Below are 25,455 nucleotides of genomic sequence, written 5' to 3' on the forward strand. Positions count from 1 at the left end.
GGCCAGAGGCTCCTGACTTGGGACAGGCGCAAAATTGCGGCGGGGTTAAACATGTTTATGAGATCTCAACCCTCCCCCTATACCTCTAGTCAATGTAGAAAAGTAAAAGAATAACAATACGCACATTAAAATTCAGTTCAAGAGAAGTCCGAGTCTGATGTCAAAAGATGTAACAAAAGAAAATAAATAAAATGACAATAATACATAAATAACAACAGACTACTAGCAGTTAACTGACAACTATATATTAGGAGATCCAGAACACATAATCCTTTCTGGCCAGGTAAGACAACTATATACTAGGAGATACAGCACACAGAATCCTTTCTGGCCAGGTAAGACAACTATATATTAGGAGATCCAGAACACATAATCCTTTCTGGCCAGGTAAGACAACTATATATTAGGAGATCCTGTACACATAATCCTTTCTGGCCAGGTGAGACAACTATATATTAGGAGATCCAGAACACATAATCCTTTCTGGCCAGGTAAGACAACTATATATTAGGAGATCCTGTACACATAATCTTTTCTGGCCAGGTGAGACAACTATATATTAGGAGATCCAGAACACATAATCCTTTCTGGCCAGGTAAGACAACTATATATTAGGAGATCCTGTACACATAATCTTTTCTGGCCAGGTGAGACAACTATATATTAGGAGATCCAGAACACATAATCCTTTCTGGCCAGGTAAGACAACTATATATTAGGAGATCCTGTACACATAATCCTTTCTGGCCAGGTAAGACAACTATATATTAGGAGATACAGCACACATAATCCTTTCTGGCCAGGTAAGACAACTATATATTAGGAGATCCTGTACACATAATCCTTTCTGGCCAGGTAAGACAACTATATATTAGGAGATACAGCACACATAATCCTTTCTGGCCAGGTAAGACAACTATATATTAGGAGATCCTGTACACATAATCCTTTCTGGCCAGGTAAGACAACTATATATTAGGAGATACAGCACACATAATCCTTTCTGGCCAGGTAAGACAACTATATATTAGGAGATACAGCACACAGAATCCTTTCTGGCCAGGTAAGACAACTATATATTAGGAGATACAGCACACATAATCCTTTCTGGCCAGGTAAGACAACTATATATTAGGAGATACAGCACACATAATCCTTTCTGGCCAGGTAAGACAACTATATATTAGGAGATCCTGTACACATAATCTTTTCTGGCCAGGTGAGACAACTATATATTAGGAGATCCTGTATACATAATCTTTTCTGGCCAGGTAAGACAACTATATATTAGGAGATCCTGTACACTCTTCAATATGGGCTTGCTTAGGTATGCATAAAAAGGCCCAATGGTAAGCATCACTAAGCTGTAGACTATCCTTGGAAAAGACAATCTTCTTATGGAATACATATTTAATTGAAAAAAATCATGTCCATATTTTGAATGAGTTTAAATGAAAGATATGATTACAATATGAGTTATATAAGGTGAGTTAAAATATATTAATTTAGTTTAATTATCAAATACAAATGTAATTGTATAGATTGACTTCTATGAAAGGAGATAATACCAAATGGACAACTATTTCTTCACCTCAACAGTGTTGCCCTTGAAGTCCTTGTGTGTGTTCTGAGAAACTGATTGATGCACACACATAAAATTTAATTTTTATGCAACCACAAAAATAAAAAAAAATTGGTCGTATATTGGTATGATGTTGGCGTCGTCGTCAGAAAACATTTGGTTTTCGCACTATAACTTTAGTATAAGTAAATATAAATATATAAAATTTTAACACAAGGTTTATGACCATAAAAGGAAGGTTGGGATTGATTTGGGGAGTTTTGGTCCCAACTTTGTAGGAATTAGGGGCCAAAAGGGTCCAAAATTAAACTTTGTTTTATTTCATCAAAAATTAAATTAACAGGGGACTTTGATATGCCAAATCTAACCATGCATTTAGATTCTTAATTTTTGGTCCCGTTTTCAAATTGGTCTACATTAAGGTCCAAAGGGTCCAAAATTAAACTTAGTTTGATTTTAACAAAAAATTGAATTTTTGGGGTTCTTTGATATGCTGAATCTAAACATGATGTACTTAGACTTTTGATTATGTGTCCAGGTTTCAAGTTGTTCCAAATCGGGGTCCAAAATTAAACTTTGTTTGATTTCAACAAAATTGAATATTATTTGATTTCATAAAAAATTGATTCTTGGGGTTCTTTGATATGCTGAATCTAACCATGTATTTAGATTTTGGATATTGGACCTTTATCGGTAAATGACCAATTTAAAATTTTTAAGTTTTTAAGTTTAAGTTCTTAGACCACATTTATTCTGTGTCAGAAACCTATGTTGTGTCAACTATTTAATCACAATCCAAATTCAGAGCTGTATCAAGCTTGAATGTTGTGTCCATACTTGCCCCAACTGTTCAGGGTTCGACCTCTGCGGTCGTATAAAACTGCACCCTGCGGAGCATCTGGTTTAGAGTTCTTATCTTTTTCTGAAAGTTGAAGGTTATAAAAATATGAATAAAGTAATTGTGTAATACATAAATATTTGAAAATTGAATGACAATAACCTTTAAAACCATAGGACATATATGTCAATATGCTGTACTAAAAAATTTGATATGTCAAGCTCTAAATTTTACTGATTCTTCTAATGATAATGTATTTTGTCTTTTACAGGAGGTCTGGATGAACCAGATATAGATAATTTGAATGAAAATTCTTCATTTGATAATTTACTTCTGGAAAAAGGTAGGAGCATTGTTTATATATAGATTACAGACATATCTATATCATCTTAACATTTGTACATATAAACTAGTGTTGTCAACGATTTAAAACCGGTTAACCTTTTGAACGACCGAATACCAAAAACGCTAACCGGTTAACCGGACTTTTTTTCAATTATCATAGATTTGATATAAATTTGTATTGAAATCATTAAATAGTTATGTTTTCTTTAAAAATTGTCGCCGTGGTAATTAATTAGACAGATCAATTATCCAGTATATTGATTGCTATTGTTAATTCAAAAATATAAAATTAATTAGAACTTGTATGATGGGGGAAATATCTTAAGGAAACATAATTAGTATACATGTTTTTCTAACAGTAACTTTAAATCAGTAATACGATTAAATTTTATGATTTTATTTATTTGTTCTTATATTGTGTGGACTCAAATCTAAATGTACAATCTCCTTCATTCAAGTGTTTGTCATACTTTAAACGAAATGCTAACTCAAAAATTGCGAAATGCAAACCAATGTGAATGTTTGATAGTACGAGTAACAAGCTTTGGCTTATCATTTCAAATCGAAACACTCCGCATTATGTTTGGCGAGTAAAATGAAAGAATTATCAGTTTCAGACATATTAAATTATACAAGTTCAAAAAGGTTTTTTCTTATTTTTTAATCTGAAGTTAGTACAAATGCTAAATATTTAATACTGTGTATTTGATTATCAAAAGTCAAACTTCATCAGGAATCTTCACAGACAAGCCTTATAATACCAAAGGACAAAATTCAATTCATCGTATTATAAAATCGTAAATGTATGACTTGGATGGAAGGTTGTGTCATTGACACTCATACCACATCTTCTTATATCTATGTGTAGGGTACTATGAATAAGGCCTTCAAACATCAACTTAAACTACCGTTAATTGGTTGAACGATTATCCGAGTAACCTGTGAGGCAAAAGTGTACGAACACTAATATAAAAGATTAGAATTTTTTAGATTTCAATTGTGCAGATTTGAATTTTTTATTTTCACTTTTCAATTCTGCTGTTAGTAAGCCCTGTTTATCTTTTCAATAAGATGTCATTTTAGATTTTAAGATTAGACCATGTTATGATTTTAATGATGAATATATCATTTTTAATGAAAATATTTCTGTTTTAGATTTTCTAACAGTAGCTCCTGGTATGAGTTCAGGGATGACATTCAAGACTACAAATTCCAAAGAAGAGTCTATTCCAGAAGAGCCAACCTCAGAAGAGACCACACCCACTGTTATAAGTCTAACAGATATCCTGACCCAGGACTTTGATGATTTAGGTGACTGGGGAAAAGATGAAGAAGAGGTTAAGCAGGATTCCAAAGAGGTAAGAATCACAAGAGAGGTGATAGATACCATTAGGACATTCTAACTCATAAATAGAAAATAGACTGACATCATGGAAAAAAAGAAAAAGACCATTTTAAGAAATGAAAAACAACTTCACATAACAAAATATAGAAGACTGAAGACTAAATAGTTAATTAGCTAAGACCAGACTTGTAAAAATGAAGTCTCTCATTCAACTCTACATGACTTTTGAATTCTTGCACTTTCCTGTAAATATTCTATGTCACATTGCTTATGTTGTAACACCACATTCAGAACAGATTGTAAGTTTATGACGTTTACACCAGTTGACCTAGGTGCAACTCATTCATAAAAATAAAATTGGCATTGTTTTTATGTATTCCCATATAGATAAATGTGTTTACAGCTCACCTTGTGTTAGAATATTAATTGTAATATTATTATATTTGAAATTAAAAGTATACAAATTTGCATAAAGAGCGTGTAAAATATATATCTTTGTTTATAGGAGACAAGTGAACCAATCACAGTATCTGGAAGTGAAAGTATGGATGAAATTGTCTCAGTAAGTTATAGCATTTTCTAATTGTTTAATATTTGAGGGAATATCACTATAGTGCAAAGTGTGAATTGATTTATTTTTACAGCAGATTTCATTGAGTGTGTATCCAAAGGTAGTCTCGTTGGTTAGCTTGCTTGTTAGCTGAACCGTGAAGTCATTGTTATGAAAGGTACACTACCCTCCTTTAAGAGTAGACTAGTCCAGCAGATAACCAATCTATCTATCTGTTGGACTAGGCTACTTCGAAAGAAGGGTAGTATACCTGACCTGATAATGAATTCACAGTTCAGCTAACAAGCAAGCTAACCAAAGATACTACCTTTGGCTACATACTCAGTGAAATCTGCTGTAAGAGTACCATTTTTTGTTGGATTGAGGTAAATGTTCATTTGTGTGACTATTTGATTTTATAGTTTTGTCAAAGTCTACATACAAGCCTATAGGAAATTTGTAATTTGTTGAAGATGTAGTTTTAAATATATATTCATATGTTAGACAAAAAAGACAATTACCAAACACACTACAAAAAAGACCATACAAATGATACTATATTAAGACAAAAATGAACCTAATATTATTTGGTCCCATACCTTTTTAATACATCTAAAAAATATCTTCATATGCCTCCTTAGATAACCATTACAATACAAACGTTCAAGGACCTTTTAAAGAGAAAATTAAAAAGAACTGGGTTAACATTGGCTTTATCATTTTGATTGATAATGGAAATTATATTATAGGCGACAATTACTACTAGCACTGCAGATGAAACTAAACCAGTACCAGCTCCAGTCAAGGAGGAATGGGCCATTAATGTGGATATAGATCACCCAGTGGATGACTTCTACAAGAGGATTCCTGATATGGCATACAAGGTAAGATAGTATTTCCAATAAATGAGCAGTGAGAATGTAGAACTGATGCTGACCTTTCTTTTGATAATTTAATGTGGTTTTATAATTGGCCATTGAAGATATGAACCATCTTGATTATGATTATAATAAAACCGTTCCTTATAAGGCCTGTTACATAGGATAATGTCTGTGCTGGAGAGGAAGAAGAATGTAGTGTTTAAGCAGAACTTTGATTTCATGAAAGATCTCTTTGAATAACCAAAAAAGTGGAATTATAGTAGATGATATTACGGACGATTTTTGATAAATTAAGTTATTAAAAGGATAAAGACAAAAACTTTTTGATTTTATTTCAGTGGCCCTTTGAATTGGATGTCTTCCAGAAGCAAGCTATACTTCACCTAGAGAATCATGATAGTGTCTTTATAGCAGCACACACATCAGCTGGGAAGACTGTTATAGCTGAATATGCTATTGCCCTGTCACTCAAGCACATGACAAGGTATGTCACTAAAAACTCAGCAGGGTGATATCAAATGTAAATTCTGCTATACACCTTATTGCTATTTGTCCACAATTACTAAAAATTCCAGAATTTCCTGCAAAATTTTGGCATGACAAGGATAATGTATGATGCCACAAAGGAACAGAAAATTGTTATATGAGGTCAATAGTTCAAATTCTAAGGTCATATGTCACAGATTCACAAATAGCGATAAGGTCTATTGGCCTGCCACTGAAGCAGGTAACAAGGTATGTCAATATAACATCAATCCTTTCACTTCAGAAGGGAGGAATATAGCTGAATATGTTATTAATGTTGCTTGTATCATGACACTATTTTTTACTATGGTGCTGTATGAATAGATTTTATAAGAATGTCTCTGTACATTTGCTATGTTGCTATGATTTTAGGACAGCAGTGGTTATTTAAATCCATTGGTCGTACTTGAAAATACCGTGGAAAAAAATAACAAAATATGCATATTATGACAATGAAGATGATATCTTTGGGAATCTCTATTGTTGAGTTGCTGTTTCTTTTATTATCCTTTTATTATATATCTTGATAGTATCTACAAACAACCATTTTATATTGCAGAACAATTTACACATCTCCAATCAAAGCTTTGTCAAACCAGAAATACAGAGACTTTAAACAGACCTTTGTTGATGTGGGATTGATTACAGGAGATGTCCAGATCCATCAAGAAAGTGCATGTCTTATAATGACCACTGAAATTCTCAGGTGGGTAGTATTTACATGTTATCTCAGGGCTGCAATTAAGCAGTCGTTTGTATCAAGATATGACCAGATACACTATTGAAATGTTTATCTTACAATGTGTGCTGACTTTACCTAGTAAAAGTATGAGTAAAGGAAAAGACAGGATTTGGTGTATCAATTCATATCACTAATTTCCTTTACATACTTGACAAAACAAAAAGCAATGGAACAGCACTTGTATGGCTCAGTCGTTCAAGTGTTGATAATACTGAATTTTGTAATGCAGAATTAGTCCAGATGCAGTATAAAATCATCTTTTTATGAATTTTGAAATAGATATTTTGAAAAAAAATATACACCTGAACAAATAATGTTTATTGTTGACTAGCAGCAGTCTTAGTGTTCATACAGGCATAAGCAGCAGTGACATTATCTCATTATTTACAGCTTAAAATGTATAATGTATATCTTGTAGCATTTACTTTTAATACAAATACATGACAGGCAAGACATTTCTGTGTGTCCACTCTTGTTTTTGGTAATTGCTTTCAATTAGAATAAAGGTTAACTTGTACTGAAACCTGGATCAGTTAAGTTTACCAGAAAATCTGATGTAGAGAATATTTAGAATGAAGAGGAATTTCTATATTTTCTATATTGTTAATGTAGGGTTTGTTGGTAAGTGAGCTTGCTCAGTAAGATTTTTACATTGTGTAAGATATTTTATCTATTTTAGGTCAATGTTATACAATGGATCAGATGTGATCAGAGATTTAGAATGGGTCATCTTTGATGAAGTACATTACATAAATGATGCTGAGGTAAGAAGCATTGTAGCTGTAGGGTGTAGGAATATATTATTGTTGTATAGTGAGATAGATCAATTTGGATTTAACAAATTTTTATATAACTTTATCACAGTATTGCTGGATAGACAGTAATAAAGTAATTGTCTGATAAGTTAATTGCACCCTCTTACATACATTCAGCCAATTAGAGATGTGTTATAAACACTTGATGTGATAAGTCTTTAACACAAGTTATAAGTGTAAATTTCTTATGAGACAGCTATCCACCAAAAACCAAAGTATAAGGATGAGAACCGCTTTAGTTTTCAGTGTGGCCTTCATTAATGAGCAAAATTCATACCTAAGAGAAGCTACTACTTTCCAACAGAATATCATATTGTGAAATAATCCAACAGATTATCATGTAAATGTGAAACAGTTCAACAGAATATCATATTGTGAAACAATCCAACAAAATATCATATAAATGTGAAACAATCCAACAAAATATCATATAAATGTGAAACAATTCAACAGAATATAATAATGTGAAACAATCCAACAGAATATAATGTGAAACAATCCAACAAAAAACAATAACAGCCTGAATTAAGGGTATAACATTTAACATTACACAAACAAAACATCAGATATGACATCTGACAGACATCAACCAAGGACAACAATTATACTTCATTGATATTATTTTTGTTAGAACAGCTGAAGGGAGATAACTTTATTGTTACCTAAGTCTCTAAGTGAATTTAAAACATAATATTACTGATGTTTATTTGAACAGAGAGGAGTTGTGTGGGAGGAAGTCCTCATTATGTTACCTCAGCATGTAAACATAATTTTACTGAGTGCAACTGTACCCAATACTTTGGAGTTTGCAGATTGGATTGGGTAAGACATTAATAGTACATATATGTTTGGGAACATCTTTTAAAGATTTTCTAACCCAAGAATAGGATTCATTGGCTGTATTTGGCTAAATTTTTCAGTATTTTGTGTCCTCAATGCTTTTCAGCTTTATACTTTATTTGTCCTGTTTAACTTTTTTTATTCGAGCATCACTGATGAGTCTTTTGTAGACTCGATAATCATCTGGCATTCAAAATTTTAATCTTGGTATCTATGAAGAGTTGTATCTCATTTTGTCAGATAATTTGTATTCCTATTGATCATCTTCTTTAGACCTTCAAACCAACTGTTCTTCTTTGTATATTTGCCTTATCACAACATAAAGTTTGCTTATATGTTTATATTGGTAGGAGGACAAAAAGGAAGAAGATATATGTGATTAGTACACTGAAGAGACCAGTACCTTTAGAACACTATCTATACACAGGGAACAGTAATAAAACTAGCAGTCAATTGTTCCTTATACTGGATCACAAGAAACAGTTCCAGATTGGAGGGTATGTATATTTAAGGAATCCTTTGCAGACTTTCTGTATACTGAGTACAATTATTAAACTAGTTATCAATTGCCTCTCATAGTTGATCATGAGAAACAGTTTTAGATTGAGGGATACATGTATGTATATTAAAGGGATCCATGGAAGACAATCAGTATATTTTTATATTTTTTTTATTCTACATTAATATCCTGGTCGTAAAAATATGGTGTAGGTGCTAAGATATCTTTTGTGATAGTTTCTTTTTGTTGGGATATCTGACATGTTTGAATATTAATAGATATTATTCTGATATTTACTTGTCATAACTTTTACACAGGTATAACAAGGCAGTTGATGCCAAGAAAGAAAGAACTAGTAAGGCATCACAGAATTTTGGAGCAAAAGGTCAAAGGGGAGGTCATCCAAACCAGGTAATAAGTTTATAGCAGTCATAAAGGAGTTCAGCGTAATGCAGTACTTTTTTCAAAAAATGTTTAAAAATTTGTTTATCTACATTTGTCCAAATTTAAAAGAAAAATTAACTTAATAAAATAATTTGCTGATTTGTAAGTTTTGCAACTTTTGAAGTAATTTAATTTGCTTAGGTCAATTTGATAGTTTGATAGAAAATTACTGGTTAAAATGTTAATTAACTTCAAACATACCAAACTTCTGTTTCTAAACATACCAAACTTCTGTTTCTAAACATACCAAACTTCTGTTTCTGAACATACCAAATCAATGGAAACCTGCCTGTTTGTTACATATACAAATCAAGGTTTAACTTAACTACAACATATACTAACATTGATGCCCTTTGAAGACTAAACTTTGGCAATCTCTTAAAACAAAAGTGATTATGTAGTGGATGGCCCTAATTATATAGGGGTGGATAATTGTGCATGCTCATATTGTTATCTGTCCCCATCTTATACAAAAATGTTGAGTCCCAAAACATGATTCCATGGAGAATTTTTATACAGATGTTGTTTGCATCAATGAAAATGTTAACACATTCTTACTATACAGGGAAAATTATATATGCAGAAAAGACATTTTTTTATAAATTTGATCTTGAATGAAAAGCAGGAGAATTTAAACTGCAACATTATAAGTCAAAGGTATCAATGATTTGTGAACTGTGGACTGTGGATTCATTATTATTTATGGGATACCAATTCTTCTGAAATTCTTTGATATAGGTGACCTACAAATTTTAATATTCAAATACCGGTAGGCGGAAATTTTCTATAGGAATGTACTCAAAACACAAACATTTTTACCAATAAAATAAATGAATCCACATGCAGAAGTCGTTAACAGATGAAATCTGTTTGGTTTTTTTTCAGGACAAAAATATCTGGATATCCCTGATTGATATGTTGAAAAAGAAGGACAAGCTACCTGTCGTATCATTTATATTTTCTAAAAAGAGAATAGAAGAAACAGCCAATAATCTAGGAAGTTTGGACCTTACTGACCAGAAGGAAAAAAGTGAAATACATATTTTCTTTCATAAATCTATTAATAGATTGAAGGGAACTGATCAGAAACTACCTCAGGTAAATAGTTTATTGAAGGTATTATCTAAAATGCATTTTATTGGGTAAGCTATGAATTCTGCCTTATCAACAGTTTTTTTCTATGACGTCATATTTTGAGGGACCATGTAAAAGTGACCCTTAGTGGTGGACTGATTAATAAAGATACCTGTATAAAACTAGATATCACTGGAATCAGAATGTTCTCTAGTTTATAATGGAATAAAAAAAAAAGTGTACTTTTAATAGTATAAAAAAGTTTTATCCAGAGAAACTGGGAAAAACATTGCCTAATTTAAGCTTAAAAAACCTGAAATCAGGTCATGTGCACACCCCAGAAGACATGATACCTGCACATTTTTCATAATCAAAGTTGTATGAATTTCATAGATTTTTACCTGGTCTTTCCAAAAATTCATTCTTCAGGGTACGTTCGCCTGCTCCGAAAAGAGCTACAGTGGCTGCAAATAAGTTTTGAATTTTCACTGCCAAAAAAACAGACTGTTTACAGTGTTGTCTCCCCTCAAAACCTAATTTTTTAAATTATTTTAATCATTCAACCTGTTTTAATTGAAGTTAATTAACATATCTTTACAACCAAATACAAAAAACATGATACTTTTTCACCAATTATGTTGATAAAAAGGGACTTCCCTCCATGTCTATTTTTAGTTGGGGAATAACCCCTAGTTTTTTATATGAAACTGTTTATAGCACCCTAAGGTGGTACCTAACACTACAGGGAGATAACTCTGTAAAGTCAGCTTAACGTTTTAATTACGTTGTGTTATAAAGGGAATATTAAGCTTCTCAATGGTCAAAATTGGTGTTTGTCAAACTGCTATATAACCAGTGTAATTTTTCTAACAAAACTGTTGGTTCAAAATTTTTGATTTTTTTATATTTTTGTCAAAGTAAATACTTTGACAAAATTTTATGAAAATTAAACGAGCCAAATTAATTTTAGTGAAAGTGTTGGGTACCACCTTAAATAACTTCAGTTGAAAAAGATAGGGACAGTGTCCATGTTTGCATTATTGGTTCTCAAAACTGATAGGCATACAGCCATATAATTTCATTATTTGGTGTGTGTATATGATGATTCATTAGTTTTATTAAAGTTAAAAGCTTCAGGAAATAAAAACACAAAATCAGTTGTTGTTTACTTGCCTATTTGAATTTTTGTAAAAATGAACTTTGATATTATATATAGGTTGTTCTATTAAGTTTAAGGAAAATCATACATCTTTAAAGTTGCCGATCATTTTTAACCTATAGATTTTTTATGTGTTTTTAACAGATAACACAGATGGAAGATATACTTAAGAGAGGACTTGGTGTTCATCACAGTGGGATATTACCAATACTGAAAGAAGTGGTAGAAATGTTGTTCCAGAAAGGTCTTGTCAAAGTAGGTCAAAATGTTATTCTGGAAAAGGCCTTTCAAAATTCTGTCATATCCTTTCCTCAATAAATTCCACATGTGTATTGAACTCTTGAACTGCATAATTCCAGAATATAGTTAAATAGGACAGAAAAAAACTAAAAAGAAGAAGTAGATTCTCCTTATAGCTGAATATGATGGATTCATTATAAAATAAATAATGATTTAGTTCCATACATAAAAGAGACATTTGAAAGAACTAATATCTCAACCAAACATACTGTTATCCAACTTATTATATACTTAGTAGTAAATACAGATAAATTGTATGGTCCGAGTACACAGTTATCGTCCTTTGATTTTCGTTGTCCACGAATATAGTCCTTAGTGTGGACAGTGTGTTACTTGCCAATTTTTGTTATACTCCTTCCAAATTTATTTCTCCATGTTTTATGCCTCATATAGCAAGTTGGGGGGTGAAATGACACTGTAAAAAAATTTGGGCCATAAATATTAATGTAAAGTAGTGATTAGGTCCAGCTGAAAAAGGTCAAAAATTAGCACTTCGGAAGCTGTCAAAAGATTTCAAGACCCCCTTAACACAAAATTGTCCATATTTTGAGTTAGAGCTGATGAAGTTTTCTATAATTTTGATATAATTTGTCCCAAAAGTAGTACAACACACTGTAAAAATATTATTGAGAAAGCGCAGGTGGGATATTACCAATACTGAAAGAAGTGGTAGAAATGTTGTTCCAGAAAGGTCTTGTCAAAGTAGGTCAAAATGTTATTCTGGAAAAGGCCTTTCAAAATTCTGTCATATCCTTTCCTCAATAAATTCCACATGTGTATTGAACTCTTGAACTGCATAATTCCAGAATATAGTTAAATAGGACAGAAAAAAACTAAAAAGAAGAAGTAGATTCTCCTTATAGCTGAATATGATGGATTCATTATAAAATAAATAATGATTTAGTTCCATACATAAAAGAGACATTTGAAAGAACTAATATCTCAACCAAACATACTGTTATCCAACTTATTATATACTTAGTAGTAAATACAGATAAATTGTATGGTCCGAGTACACAGTTATCGTCCTTTGATTTTCGTTGTCCACGAATATAGTCCTTAGTGTGGACAGTGTGTTACTTGCCAATTTTTGTTATACTCCTTCCAAATTTATTTCTCCATGTTTTATGCCTCATATAGCAAGTTGGGGGGTGAAATGACACTGTAAAAAAATTTGGGCCATAAATATTAATGTAAAGTAGTGATTAGGTCCAGCTGAAAAAGGTCAAAAATTAGCACTTCGGAAGCTGTCAAAAGATTTCAAGACCCCCTTAACACAAAATTGTCCATATTTTGAGTTAGAGCTGATGAAGTTTTCTATAATTTTGATATAATTTGTCCCAAAAGTAGTACAACACACTGTAAAAATATTATTGAGAAAGCGCAGGTGGGATTTTTTTAATTTTCATTTATTGTCTAAAAGAAATGCACTACGAAATAACTGTGTACTCGGACCGTATGTGTAATACAATCAATGGCAAGCGTGCTGTATCAGCCACCCGTGATGATATCGATATCAGCACGGTTGCAAAAGCTTTATTACACCTTTAATCTGTATGACGTCACGTCATCAACCAATATAATCCCTCGAGCGGAGCTCTTGGGATTATATTGATGTCTCAAGTTGATACGGATGTGATATTGAAAAAGCCATATGATATTCTCTTTTTATTTTCACAAGCAAGTTACTACTTTTGTAGGTTAAAAAGATATCGCAAAAGTGTCGCAAAAATGTAAAAGTTTGATCTTTCCATATCAAACTAAATCAATTCAATTAGAAAATGCGAAATTAAATAGCCGTGAAGTACACAAGAAAGGGTAAAACACAAAATAAAGAATCCACAAGAATACCGTAAGTTGGTTTTCAGTAAATTACTGATGCTTTGACAAGACAAGTGTTTAAACAATCTACTATCTAGAAAGTGCCATTTTTCCTCCTACTTTTAGCTTTTAAATTAATGTAAATTTATGGGTTGATAGCTTGTATTAATATATTGACAGGTTCTATTTGCAACTGAGACATTTGCTATGGGGTTAAATATGCCAGCCAGAACAGTTGTGTTTGATACGGCACGTAAACATGATGGCACAGGGTTCCGTGACCTACTTCCTGGGGAGTATATACAAATGGCAGGACGTGCGGGAAGACGTGGACTTGATACAACAGGAACTGTTATAATGCTCTGTAAAGGAGATATTCCAGTGGTGTCAGATCTACAGAAGATGATGTTGGTGAGTTTATCTGTTATAATGCTCTGTAAGGGAGATATTCCAGTGGTGTCAGATCTATAGAAGATGATGTTGGTGAGTTAATCTGTTATAATGCTCTGTAAAGGAGATATTCCAGTGGTGTCAGATCTACAGAAGATGATGTTGGTGAGTTAATCTGTTATAATGCTCTGTAAAGGAGATATCCCAGTGGTGTCAGATCTACAGAAGATGATGTTGGTGAGTTAATCTGTTATAATGCTCTGTAAAGGAGATACTCCAGTGGTGTCAGATCTACAGAAGATAATGCTTGTGAGTTAATCTGTTATAATGCTCTGTAAAGGAGATATTCCAGTGGTGTCAGATCTACAGAAGATGATGTTGGTGAGTTAAACTGTTATAATGCTCTGTAAAGGAGATATTCCAGTGGTGTCAGATCTATAAAAGATGATGTTGGTGAGTTAATCTGTTATAAAGCTCTGTAAAGGAGATATTCCAGTGGTGTCAGATCTACAGAAGATGATGTTGATGAGTTAATTTGTTATAATGCTCTGTAAAGGAGATGTTCCTGTGGTGTCAGATCTACAGAAGATGATGTTGGTGAGTTAATCTGTTATAAAGCTCTGTAAAGGAGATATTCCAGTGGTGTCAGATCTACAGAAGATGATGTTGGTGAGTAAATATGAGACCTTTAGCCAGCTTTATAACAGAATCATAATGGGTGTATATTGGCTATTTATCCAATGTTTTTCTATGCATTAGTCTGTCCACCAATTATCTATAACTCCTCCACATTCAGAGAGGGAACTTTATTAACATTTAATAATTTCTATGAATCTGAAAGATAGTGTTTCCTTTGTTTTTTGGTTCATAAGTACAACATGTTTTGTGTTTCTGTAGCAAAACACAAGGACATATGGTGACCTATAAGTATAATGGCTTTTATCAAGGACATATGTTGACCTATAAGTATAATGGCTTTTATCAAGGACATATGGTGACCTATAAGTATAATGGTTTTTATCAAGGACATATGGTGACCTATAAGTATAATGGCTTTTATCAAGGACATATGGTGACCTACAAGTATAATGGCTTTTATCAAGGACATATGGTGACCTATAAGTATAATGGCTTTTATCAAGGACATAATGGTGACCTATAAGTATGGCTTTTATCAAGGACATATGGTGACCTATAAGTATAATGGCTTTTATCAAGGACATATGGTGACCTATAAGTATAATGGCTTTTATCAAGGACATATGTTGACCTATAAGTATAATGGCTTTTATCAAGGACATATGGTGACCTATAAGTATAATGGCTTTTATCAAGGACATATGGTGACCTATAAGTATAATGGCTTTTATCAAGGACATATGGTGACCTATAAGTATAATGGCTTTTATCAAGGACATATGGTGACCTATAAGTATAATGGCTTTTATCAAGGACATATGGTGACCTATAAGTATAATGGCTTTTATCAAGGACATATGGTGACCTATAAGTATAATGGCTTTTATCAAGGACATAAGGTGACCTATAAGTATAATGGCTTTTATCAAGGACATATGGTGACCTATAAGTATAATGGCTTTTATCAAAGACATATGGTGACCTATAAGTATAATGGCTTTTATCTTTCTTTTTATGCCCCACCTACGATAGTAGAGGGGCATTATGTTTTCTGGTCTGTGCGTCCGTCTGTCTGTTCGTCCGTCCGTCTGTTCGTTCGTCCGTCCGTCTGTCCCGCTTCAGGTTAAAGTTTTTGGTCAAGGTAGTTTTTGATGAAGTTTAAGTCCAATCGACTTCAAACTTAGTATACATGTTCCCTATGATATGATCTTTCTAATTTTAATGCCAAATTAGAGTTTTGACCCCAATTTTACGGTTCACTGAACATAGAAAATGATAGTGCAAATTTCAGGATAAAGTTTTTGGCTTCAGGTTAAAGTTTTTGGTCAAGGTAGTTTTTGATGAAGTTGAAGTCCAATCAACTTGAAACTTAGTATACATGTGCCCTATGATATGATCTTTCTAATTTTAATGCCAAATTAGAGTTTTGACCCCAATTTACGGTTCACTGAACATAGAAAATGATAGTGCAAATTTCAGGTTAAAGTTTTTGGCTTCAGGTTAAAGTTTTTGGTCAAGGTAGTTTTTGATGAAGTTGAAGTCCAATCAACTTGAAACTTAGTATATATGTGCCCTATGATATGATCTTTCTAATTTAAATGCCAAATTAGAGTTTTGACCCCAATTTTACGGTTCACTGAACATAGAAAATGATAGTGCAAATTTCAGGTTAAAGTTTTTGGTCAAGGTAGTTTTTGATGAAGTTGAAGTCCAATCAACTTGAAACTTAGTATACATGTGCCCTATGATATGATCTTTCTAATTTAAATGCCAAATTAGAGTTTTGACCCCAATTTTACGGTTCACTGAACATAGAAAATGATAGTGCAAATTTCAGGTTAAAGTTTTTGGTCAAGGTAGTTTTTGATAAAGTAGAAGTCCAATCAACTTGAAACTTAGTATACATGTTCCCTTTGATAAGATCATTCTAATTTTAATGCCAAATTAGAGAATTTATTCCAATTTCACAGTCCTTTAAACATAGAAAATGATAGTGCGAGTGGGGCATCCGTGTACTGTGGACACATTCTTGTTTTAATCTTGTTTCATTTCCAATCATACCACATCTTCTTATTTTCTATGGTCACAAATATCTACTCAAAATCTACGAAAATTAATACCCAAAGAATGATTAAAAATCCACAGTAAAGTTCCTTATTATGATTTATTTTAGGGAAAACCAACCAAACTAGAATCTCAGTTCCGACTGACATATTCTATGATACTAAATCTACTTAGAGTTGAACAGCTGAAAGTTGAGGACATGATTAAAAGAAGTTTTTCTGAGTTTCATTCGCAGAAGGATAAAGTCAAACATAAAGAGGACATGGATAAACTGTATAAAGAAATAGCTAAAGTAAAAGATATAGAGTGTTATATGTGTTCTATAGACTTGGAAATGTATTACCAAACTTGTAAAGATTATCACCAGCTCAAGAAAAAAATACAGGTAAGGCAGTGGAAATTTATTTGCATATAGTTCCTATGATATTGTGATATACATGAGGAAGCCTGCACTTCCATTTTGCATTTTAAAAGTATACTACAGTGTTATTTAGCATAAAAGTAAATGGATCTTAGCATTTAAAAAATAATTTTAGTTTAAAATATTTCAATCTCTATGACATTCCTTTATACCAACTTAATGATTTACCACAGTATTGCTTGTTTATCTTTAATACTTTTCACTCAAAATTATTTAAGAAATTGTTTTTATGCCCCATTTATGGGCATTATATTTTCTGGTCTGTACTTCAGTCATTTCGTTCGTCTGTCTGTCCGTCCATCCATCTGTCCGTGCGTCCGTCCGTCCCGCTTCAGGTTAAAGTTTTGGGTCTAGGTAGTTTTTTTATGAAGTTGAAACTTAATCATGTTCCCTATGAAATGACCGTCCTACTTTTAATGCCAAATTAGAGATTTTATCCCAATTTCATGGTCCAATGAACATAGAAAATGATAATGCGGATGGGGCATCTGTGTACATGGGACACATTCTTGTTTGCCTTCTAAAAAATTACATGTATTAGATCATGCCAATTTTTAAAACCTTTAAAAATAGCAGAAATTTTTATAATAATTGAAAGACATGATATTTAAAACCATTCACATACGACAAAAAAACAACATGATTTTGTAAAAATTCAGTCTAAATATGACCCTTTGCACACCTCCTGTGAAAAAAAAAATTATTTTAAGAATAACTTATGGAAAAAATAAAAAGTAGTATTTAACACTGTATAATACTGTAACCTTACTTTATTTACTCTCTTTCATTGTACAATTCATATTTGATTGTTTATTTTGTAGGCCGTTGTTTTGTCTCATCCAGCGGCCATTAAATCACTTACAGCTGGACGTGTTATTGTAATTAATGACAACCTACGCAAAAATGTTGTTGCTGTTGTATTGAACTCATCTGTAGGTACAAACAATGAAAGGGCATTCACTTGCCTAGCAATATGTGAAAAAAGGGGAGTAACTCTATCTAAAGAAGATCTAACTAAATATGATAAGATTTCTCCAGTGTTGGGAACTACACTATTTATACCTGAAAGTCCATGCTGGCATGAGTTAGTACAAGTGAAAGCTGCAAATGTTAGCATTGTTACTACCAAGACCATAAGAGTTGATGCAGATAAAATAATTAATGATTTAAAGAAAAGACAACAGCCTAGATTTAAGTAAGTTTAACACTGCTAAACTTTATGAGTTTATTTGCCTATCATCGAATACTGTGGAATCTTTTGTATATTATACATTAGTGGATAGTGGATTTGCTTTGTTTTGTCAAATTTTGCCTAGAAGCCTTTAAAAATGTATCCTTTGTTAGACATTCAAATTAATTGTTTATCTATACATTTGTACCACAAAATACATGAAAAATATTTGTTCGCCATGAATAATACTTAATTTGGGCTTTTATGGTCCACAAAAAAATAAAAGCTAGACAGAAGAGATTTATAGAATATTGATAAGCAAGAAACGTCTTCTTTTAACACTCTTGAAGTGTTTTAGAATCATTTACAAGCTTTTTCAACTTTAACTTGAAGCCAGAAATCTGGTTTTACCATGAAAATACTACAAACAATCACTCACATTTTGAAATTATAAGAGTTTCATTTTTTGTAATTATTTCTTGATTACCTTCAATAGGAGTGCTTATATTACTATTTAGATGTTGTATTCTATATCCTGGTTTCCTTTCTGTGTAGAATTGAAATTTTTTCATTGTTCTTCAACTTTTTTTTTTTTTTTTTAGAGATGATCCTCCTGGCCAATCAGTTTCTATAGCAACACAAGAATTATTACGTTTAACAGAAACTAATTCTGACGGCCTACCAGGACTGGACCCTGTTAAAGATTTACATATCCGAGACATTGAATTAGTAGAACAGTTTAGATCTATACAGGCTATGGAGCAGACATTTACATCATTTCAATGTATAAACTGTCCTAGATTTCAAGAACATGTAAGTGTCATTCAAATCTTTTTCTACTCTACAACCTCAGATATATATATATTAACATTATTCAATTGATTTGTATTATACTTATGTATACAAGTCACATTACCTGAAGATTTGTGAAAGCAGTGAAAGTACTAGTAAAAGTGATGTATCTTTTATTAATTTTCTTATACTGTGGATTCATTTATTTTCGTGGGTATCAATTTTCGTGGATAGAGAAAAAAAGACGTTTCGTGGTATACGTAAATTCGTGGATCGCTGATTACAAAAAAAAAAATAAAATAAGATACGTAATTCGTGGATTTCTTTTTGATTTAAGAGATCATATAACTTCATTGGTTTTATCAATAATAAAACAAACAAAAAAGAAGGAATTCATTGAAAAAGTTTTGAACTGTCAAAATCCTCGCTTGGTCATTTTAGGTTAAAGTGTTCATTGAAAACTTCTATTACAATAATGGACAAAGACAACTAATTATTTGTTTGTTTTACAATTTATAAATGCTTGTTGGAATTATATAGGACAATCAAAACTTTATAATTGAAAGCTCATTTCCCTAATCACGATATAATAAACAGTCATATAAGTAAAAGATGTGAAAATAAATGTTCCTGTCATAAACAATATTACCTAGGGGCAATATCCCCGTATTTAATCCTATTGATTTTCAAACACTAGTAAACTTAACTATGACACAGTAATTAACAACTTGCAGTTATTTTCCATGAACAGTTTTAATCAATTTTAAAAGTAAATTATTACTGATATTCGATATATTTATTATTGATTTGATTAAAATACTTGTATCTTCTTTCAATAAAAAACACGTGTTACGTTACAATGTTTATCGCTATTCAACACTATACTAGAACTGCATAACATAACCATGATAACCGGAAATAAACATCCGACTCCATAAACATTTATCGGGATTATTCTTCGTTGAATTCTTAAATTCGTGGTTCGCTGTGACCCACGAAACCCACGAAAATTGGTATACCACGAATAAAAATGAATCCACAGTATATATAAAAATATATGTGTCCTAGTGGTCTAGAGCGCTGGACACAGTGCATGTGTTGTTGTCTCGATTTCCAATTAGCATGAGTTCAAATCCAGGGGAGGGAAGAACAAAAAATTGACTGTAATGATATTTAGAGTAGCTATGAATATAAAATGTTTTTTCAGCTGTGGCCCATGTATCACTTCACTGGTGATCCAATGAATGGATCTGATGAAAAGTTGCCACTTGTGCAGACATATTTAAAAAAATATACATATATATGCTACAGAGTAGACACTTAAATACTGTAGATGTGTAGATTTGTTATTGTTAAAATTGTTTCAGGATAAGTTCTAAAAAAAGAACTTACATTTTGACAGCATAACTTGTATGCAGCATTTCTTAAAGTTGCAAAAACTGATTTTTCATTCATGTCTGTTGGGCAGATATCACAAAAATAAATGCAATCAAAATTACTTTATTTACTGTATTGGTATCAGAATTCATTGTTACCAAACTTCTTCTCCAGATAAACTATAGAGTACACATTGGATAATTTATGATCTTATAGAATACCAAACATCTTCCATCATCAGCAAATTTATTCATTTAAGCACAAAATCACTATTATATAAACTAAAACAACTTAAAATTTTGGTCTGGCATATGTCTGGGCTCATTCATGTTTTTAACTTTGCAAATTTAGCATTGAACCTCCTGCCATTCATGTTGTACAGGCACATCTGGTTTTAAATGCAATCGCCAGGAGCTTGATATGCATAGAAGTAACATAGAATTAGGGTTTTTTTGCAGTGGGGATACGAATAAGTAATTTCCATTATCAATTTTAAGTGTTTGGTGGAAGTCAAAATTACATTTACTTGAGGATTCTTCATTATTTGTTGGTTACAAATGTAAAATTGAGAATGGAAATGAGGAATGTGACAAAGAGACAATATTCATAGGTTCTGTGGATATTTATGAACCACAAATTATATGTGTGAAAAAATCAATATTCCTTATAGACAAATTTTGGCAAACTTTGGCAAAATCAAGTATTCAAAAATATACAATTTTCTTCCATTCATTACAAAAATGCTACCTACTGAAAAAATTAACCACAGTTCTCTGATTTACCCTAAGTCGTGTTTAGAAGGTAACTTGTGACTGAATCAAATAGAATGAGTGAAAATTTAGCATCTACACACAGAGTTTAAAAACATTGAAAGTTACAAATTCCATCTATTTTTAGTTTGATGAACACAGCAGTAACATGGAATTAAGGACTAAATACAGACATCTCAAATATTTACTGTCAGATGAAAGTTTGATGCTGCTTCCAGAATATCAACAAAGAATTGAGGTATGTTATAACTACTAACCTATGAAATTGTAAATTAAAAATAGAACTTAGAAATGGTAAACTATTGAACTCAATAGTTTTATATCTTAACAAGTTGGCCAGAATTATTCATAATGTCCAGTCTTAGTTTCCCCATGCTTGTAACCCTTGTACTTCTTCCTGAAAATTACATTACTTTCCTACATGCAAAAAAACCTATTAAAATGAATACTCACTAATAAAAACCAGGAAACTGGTTGCATATAAACAATCTTTTGCCAAGTTCAACTAAATTAATGTATTAAAATATATTTGAATTTGAATTGAGATTTTTTCTTTTCAGGTGCTTAAATCTTTGAACTACATAGATGAGCATAATGCAGTTCAGTTGAAAGGTCGTGTAGCTTGTGAGATCAGTACACACGAACTGATGATAACAGAACTAGTATTTGAGAATGCATTGACTGAGTTACATCCCACAGAGATTGCTGCATTAATGTCATGTGTTGTGTTTGAACAGAAGAGAGCCTCTGAACCAAAACTTATTGATACCCTTGTACAGGTGAGATCCTCTGAACCAAAATTTATTGATACCCTTGTATAGGTGAGAGCCTCTGAACCAAAACTTATTGATACCCTTGTACAGGTGAGAGCCTCTGAACCAAAACTTATTGATACCCTTGTACAGGTGAGAGCCTCTGAACCAAAATTTAATGATACCCTTGTACAGGTGAGATCCTCTGAACCAAAACTTATTGATACCCTTGTACAGGTGAGAGCCTCTGAACCAAAACTTATTGATACCGTTGTACAGGTGAGAGCCTCTGAACCAAAACTTATTGATACCCTTGTACAGGTGAGATCCTCTGAACCAAAACTTATTGATACCCTTGTACAGGTGAGAGCCTCTGAACCAAAACTTATTGATACCGTTGTACAGGTGAGATTGGATTGGATTGGTTGTATCCCTGCAGATTACATCTATGATGGTTTGGATGGGGTTAAATGATTAGGTAAAGAATAATGCCCTTAAAAAATGAAGATTAGAGAATTAACGGCAAAAAAAAAAAGAAGATTAGAGAAATGCGTGGTCTAAATTTTTGAAGATTAGAGAAAAAATGGGCTAATTTTTTGAAGATTAGAGAAAAGGGGGTGAAAATTAAATGTTTACAGAATAACAGACCCCCCATCCAGACCCTCATCTATTGGATTAAGAAATCAAATGAAACAGTTAACCTTTGGAAAATTTGAAATTAAGTGAACATTTACTTTCATGGTTCAACTGTATCCATGATATGCCAAAACGTTGGTATCCAACGAATAATAATGAATCAACAGTTCTCACTTTTACCCTTAGAACATGCCTATTAAAGAATATTGTAGGTATATATCCATAAATTTGTAAGCATTTCAGTTGGTGAAATCATGTATAGATATAAAAGATGTGGTGTGAGTGCCAATGAGACAACTCTCCATCCAAATAACAATTTAAAAAAGTTAACCATTATAGTTTAATGTTCAGACTTCAACACAAAGCCTTGGCTCTCACCAAACACCAAGCTATAAAGGGCTCCAGAGTTACTAGTGTAAAATCATGAATGATTCTACTTATCTACCACTTCTGTTTGGTAATGAGGATTCCTATTGATGGCAATACTTTTAATATTTAAAATTTTAATAATACATGCTTAACATTTATGAAATAAGATTATTTGTAGGGGAAAGAAAAGATCCTTGGTATAGCCAGGAAGATTGACTCTCTCCAGAGACAGTTTGGAATACAAGCTCCTATAGATTACGAAGAAGAATTCAAATTTAATTTGATGGAAGTTGTTTTTGAATGGGCAAGAGGATTGGTAAATAATTTAAACCGCTTCAGGTCTATTAAACTGTTATGTTGATAGATAGAAAAGTTACCATCCAGATACACAACACTTTATGGACTAAAATGTCCTTTATTTTCATTCTAGAAGCACTTGAGTTCGTGTTCATTATCAACCAATTAAAAGAAATAAGGTGAAAACTCAACTAGAGACCATGTGAAAGTAGTAATGCATGGATGCATTACCCTCCAAAAATGTATACTAAGTATAGATACATGTATTATATCAATTTATCATATATTTAGTACAAAATACAGCTATTTTGTATATCTAATAAAGGTTGTTTTTCCAGTCTGTATCACCTACCCTGTATCGCATACCCCGTATCGCATAGCTAAACCCGTATCGCATACCCCGTATCGCATGGTAAAACCCGTATCGCATACCTTTTTTTTTTTTTTTTTTTTTTTTTTACATAAAGTTTTTTGTTTTTTTTTTTGCTTAAGAAAAAATTTCCTCAAAATAGGTCATTTTCTTTAATGACGTCATTGTTTGGTATGTAACGTCACGAACGTCAAGTTTTCATATTGTATGTGACGTCACGAACATCAAGTTTGCATATTTTTTGGCACACTAAATGCAACTATAAAAAATACAAAACACTCAAATAAATACAATAATAAACAAAATATTTTTAAAACAGCAGCAGGCAAATGGTAAGGTAACCCAGGTGCTTTGTATAAGCAGTTATTTTAAGGCTTTGAACCAAGACAAAAGCAGAACTGAAGGTAACCCAGTGCTAATCTATCGGGATCAGAAAACAGTTCATATAATATAATACTGTTCTGTTGAAATATATGATAAAGCGTATAATACATGGCAAAATCCGTATCACATGCCGTATCACCCTCGACCAATATCATCCCTCGGGCCTAAAGGCCCTTGGGCTGATATTGATGTCTCGGGATGATACGACATATGATACGGATTTTGCCATGTATTATTCTCTATTTATATACATTTAAGATTTTTGAAAAATGTAAAATTATTTTGTGGTACATGTACCTGTACTTGATAATCATGATATTTCATGAATAACTACTTCTTTTTATATTAAAGGTAAATTTCATTGAAGTTCCTCTAAATCAAAATACCGCCAAGATTATATTTTCATACAAACTAACAAAGACAACAAACAAACAAAGACAACAAACAAACAATGGAATACAGACTGATTTCAGTGATTTACTATGACCTCAAACATTTTGTTGAATTTCAGGCTTTGTCATAACCCCAATGACTTTTTATCTATTTTTCAGCCCTTTTCTGAGATAACAAACTTAACAGATGTACAAGAAGGAATAATTGTGAGATGTATACAGAGACTTAATGAAACATTACGAGATGTAAGGAATGCTGCCAGAATTATAGGAGATCCTGTTCTTTATCAGAAAATGGAAGAAGCTTCCTCTATGGTTAAAAGGGATATTGTGTTTGCTGCTTCATTATATACTCAATAAAATCTTGCATAGAAGTAACACTTCATGTATCAGTCATTTGTATTAAACTTGGAGGAGATAAACGATTTTACATTTGTCCAACCTTCAGGTTTTTTTGTCTGTATATCTTTCCCATAAAATATGGTAGCATTTTCACAGGAGCAACAATCAGAACTTCATGAAAATTATAAAAGTTGAAATCCTCTATTTGGAAGTGTGTCTTTTGTCAAAAATATTGTCTTCCTATACAGTTATTCAAACAAACAGGTTTTATAGCTGATTATGCGTTATGGGATTTGCTTATAATTGTTGAAGGCCGTACAGTGACCTATAGTTAATTTTTGTGTCATTTTGGACTCTTGTGGAGAGTTGTCTCATTGGCAATCATACTAAATCTTCTTTTTTATAGGTTATGTTTGGCTTATTACCATTAATTCGAACCTTTTCAAAGATATAAAATGAGCCATTCAGGAGGATAAAAATGTCAGAAACAAACAAAGTCTTTTTGTCAATTACAAAGTTCCACAGTTAC

General features: G+C 32.1%; 1 protein-coding gene across 4 annotated transcripts in view; it reads left to right on the forward strand.

Moving 5' to 3' along the window:
• Positions 1-24,964, forward strand: part of LOC143063265 (superkiller complex protein 2-like) — a 30,531-nt gene extending 5,567 nt beyond the window's left edge. For all 4 annotated transcript variants that reach the window (XM_076235308.1, XM_076235309.1, XM_076235307.1 and 1 more), the window contains exons 5-24: positions 2,692-2,763; positions 3,921-4,123; positions 4,616-4,672; positions 5,410-5,544; positions 5,880-6,025; positions 6,626-6,772; positions 7,488-7,572; positions 8,339-8,445; positions 8,814-8,960; positions 9,280-9,373; positions 10,292-10,504; positions 11,784-11,894; positions 13,941-14,171; positions 16,963-17,238; positions 18,096-18,469; positions 19,048-19,258; positions 21,512-21,622; positions 21,945-22,163; positions 23,320-23,457; positions 24,744-24,964. In XM_076235308.1, coding sequence (XP_076091423.1) covers positions 2,692-2,763; positions 3,921-4,123; positions 4,616-4,672; positions 5,410-5,544; positions 5,880-6,025; positions 6,626-6,772; positions 7,488-7,572; positions 8,339-8,445; positions 8,814-8,960; positions 9,280-9,373; positions 10,292-10,504; positions 11,784-11,894; positions 13,941-14,171; positions 16,963-17,238; positions 18,096-18,469; positions 19,048-19,258; positions 21,512-21,622; positions 21,945-22,163; positions 23,320-23,457; positions 24,744-24,944 — 3,278 coding nt within the window. In that variant the 3' untranslated portion in view covers positions 24,945-24,964. The remainder of the gene's footprint in view (positions 1-2,691; positions 2,764-3,920; positions 4,124-4,615; positions 4,673-5,409; positions 5,545-5,879; positions 6,026-6,625; positions 6,773-7,487; positions 7,573-8,338; positions 8,446-8,813; positions 8,961-9,279; positions 9,374-10,291; positions 10,505-11,783; positions 11,895-13,940; positions 14,172-16,962; positions 17,239-18,095; positions 18,470-19,047; positions 19,259-21,511; positions 21,623-21,944; positions 22,164-23,319; positions 23,458-24,743) is intronic.
• The last annotated feature ends 491 nt before the right edge of the window (positions 24,965-25,455 follow it).

Source organism: Mytilus galloprovincialis, chromosome 2 (assembly GCF_965363235.1).
Source record: "Mytilus galloprovincialis chromosome 2, xbMytGall1.hap1.1, whole genome shotgun sequence".
Taxonomy (NCBI): Eukaryota; Metazoa; Mollusca; class Bivalvia; order Mytilida; family Mytilidae; genus Mytilus; species Mytilus galloprovincialis.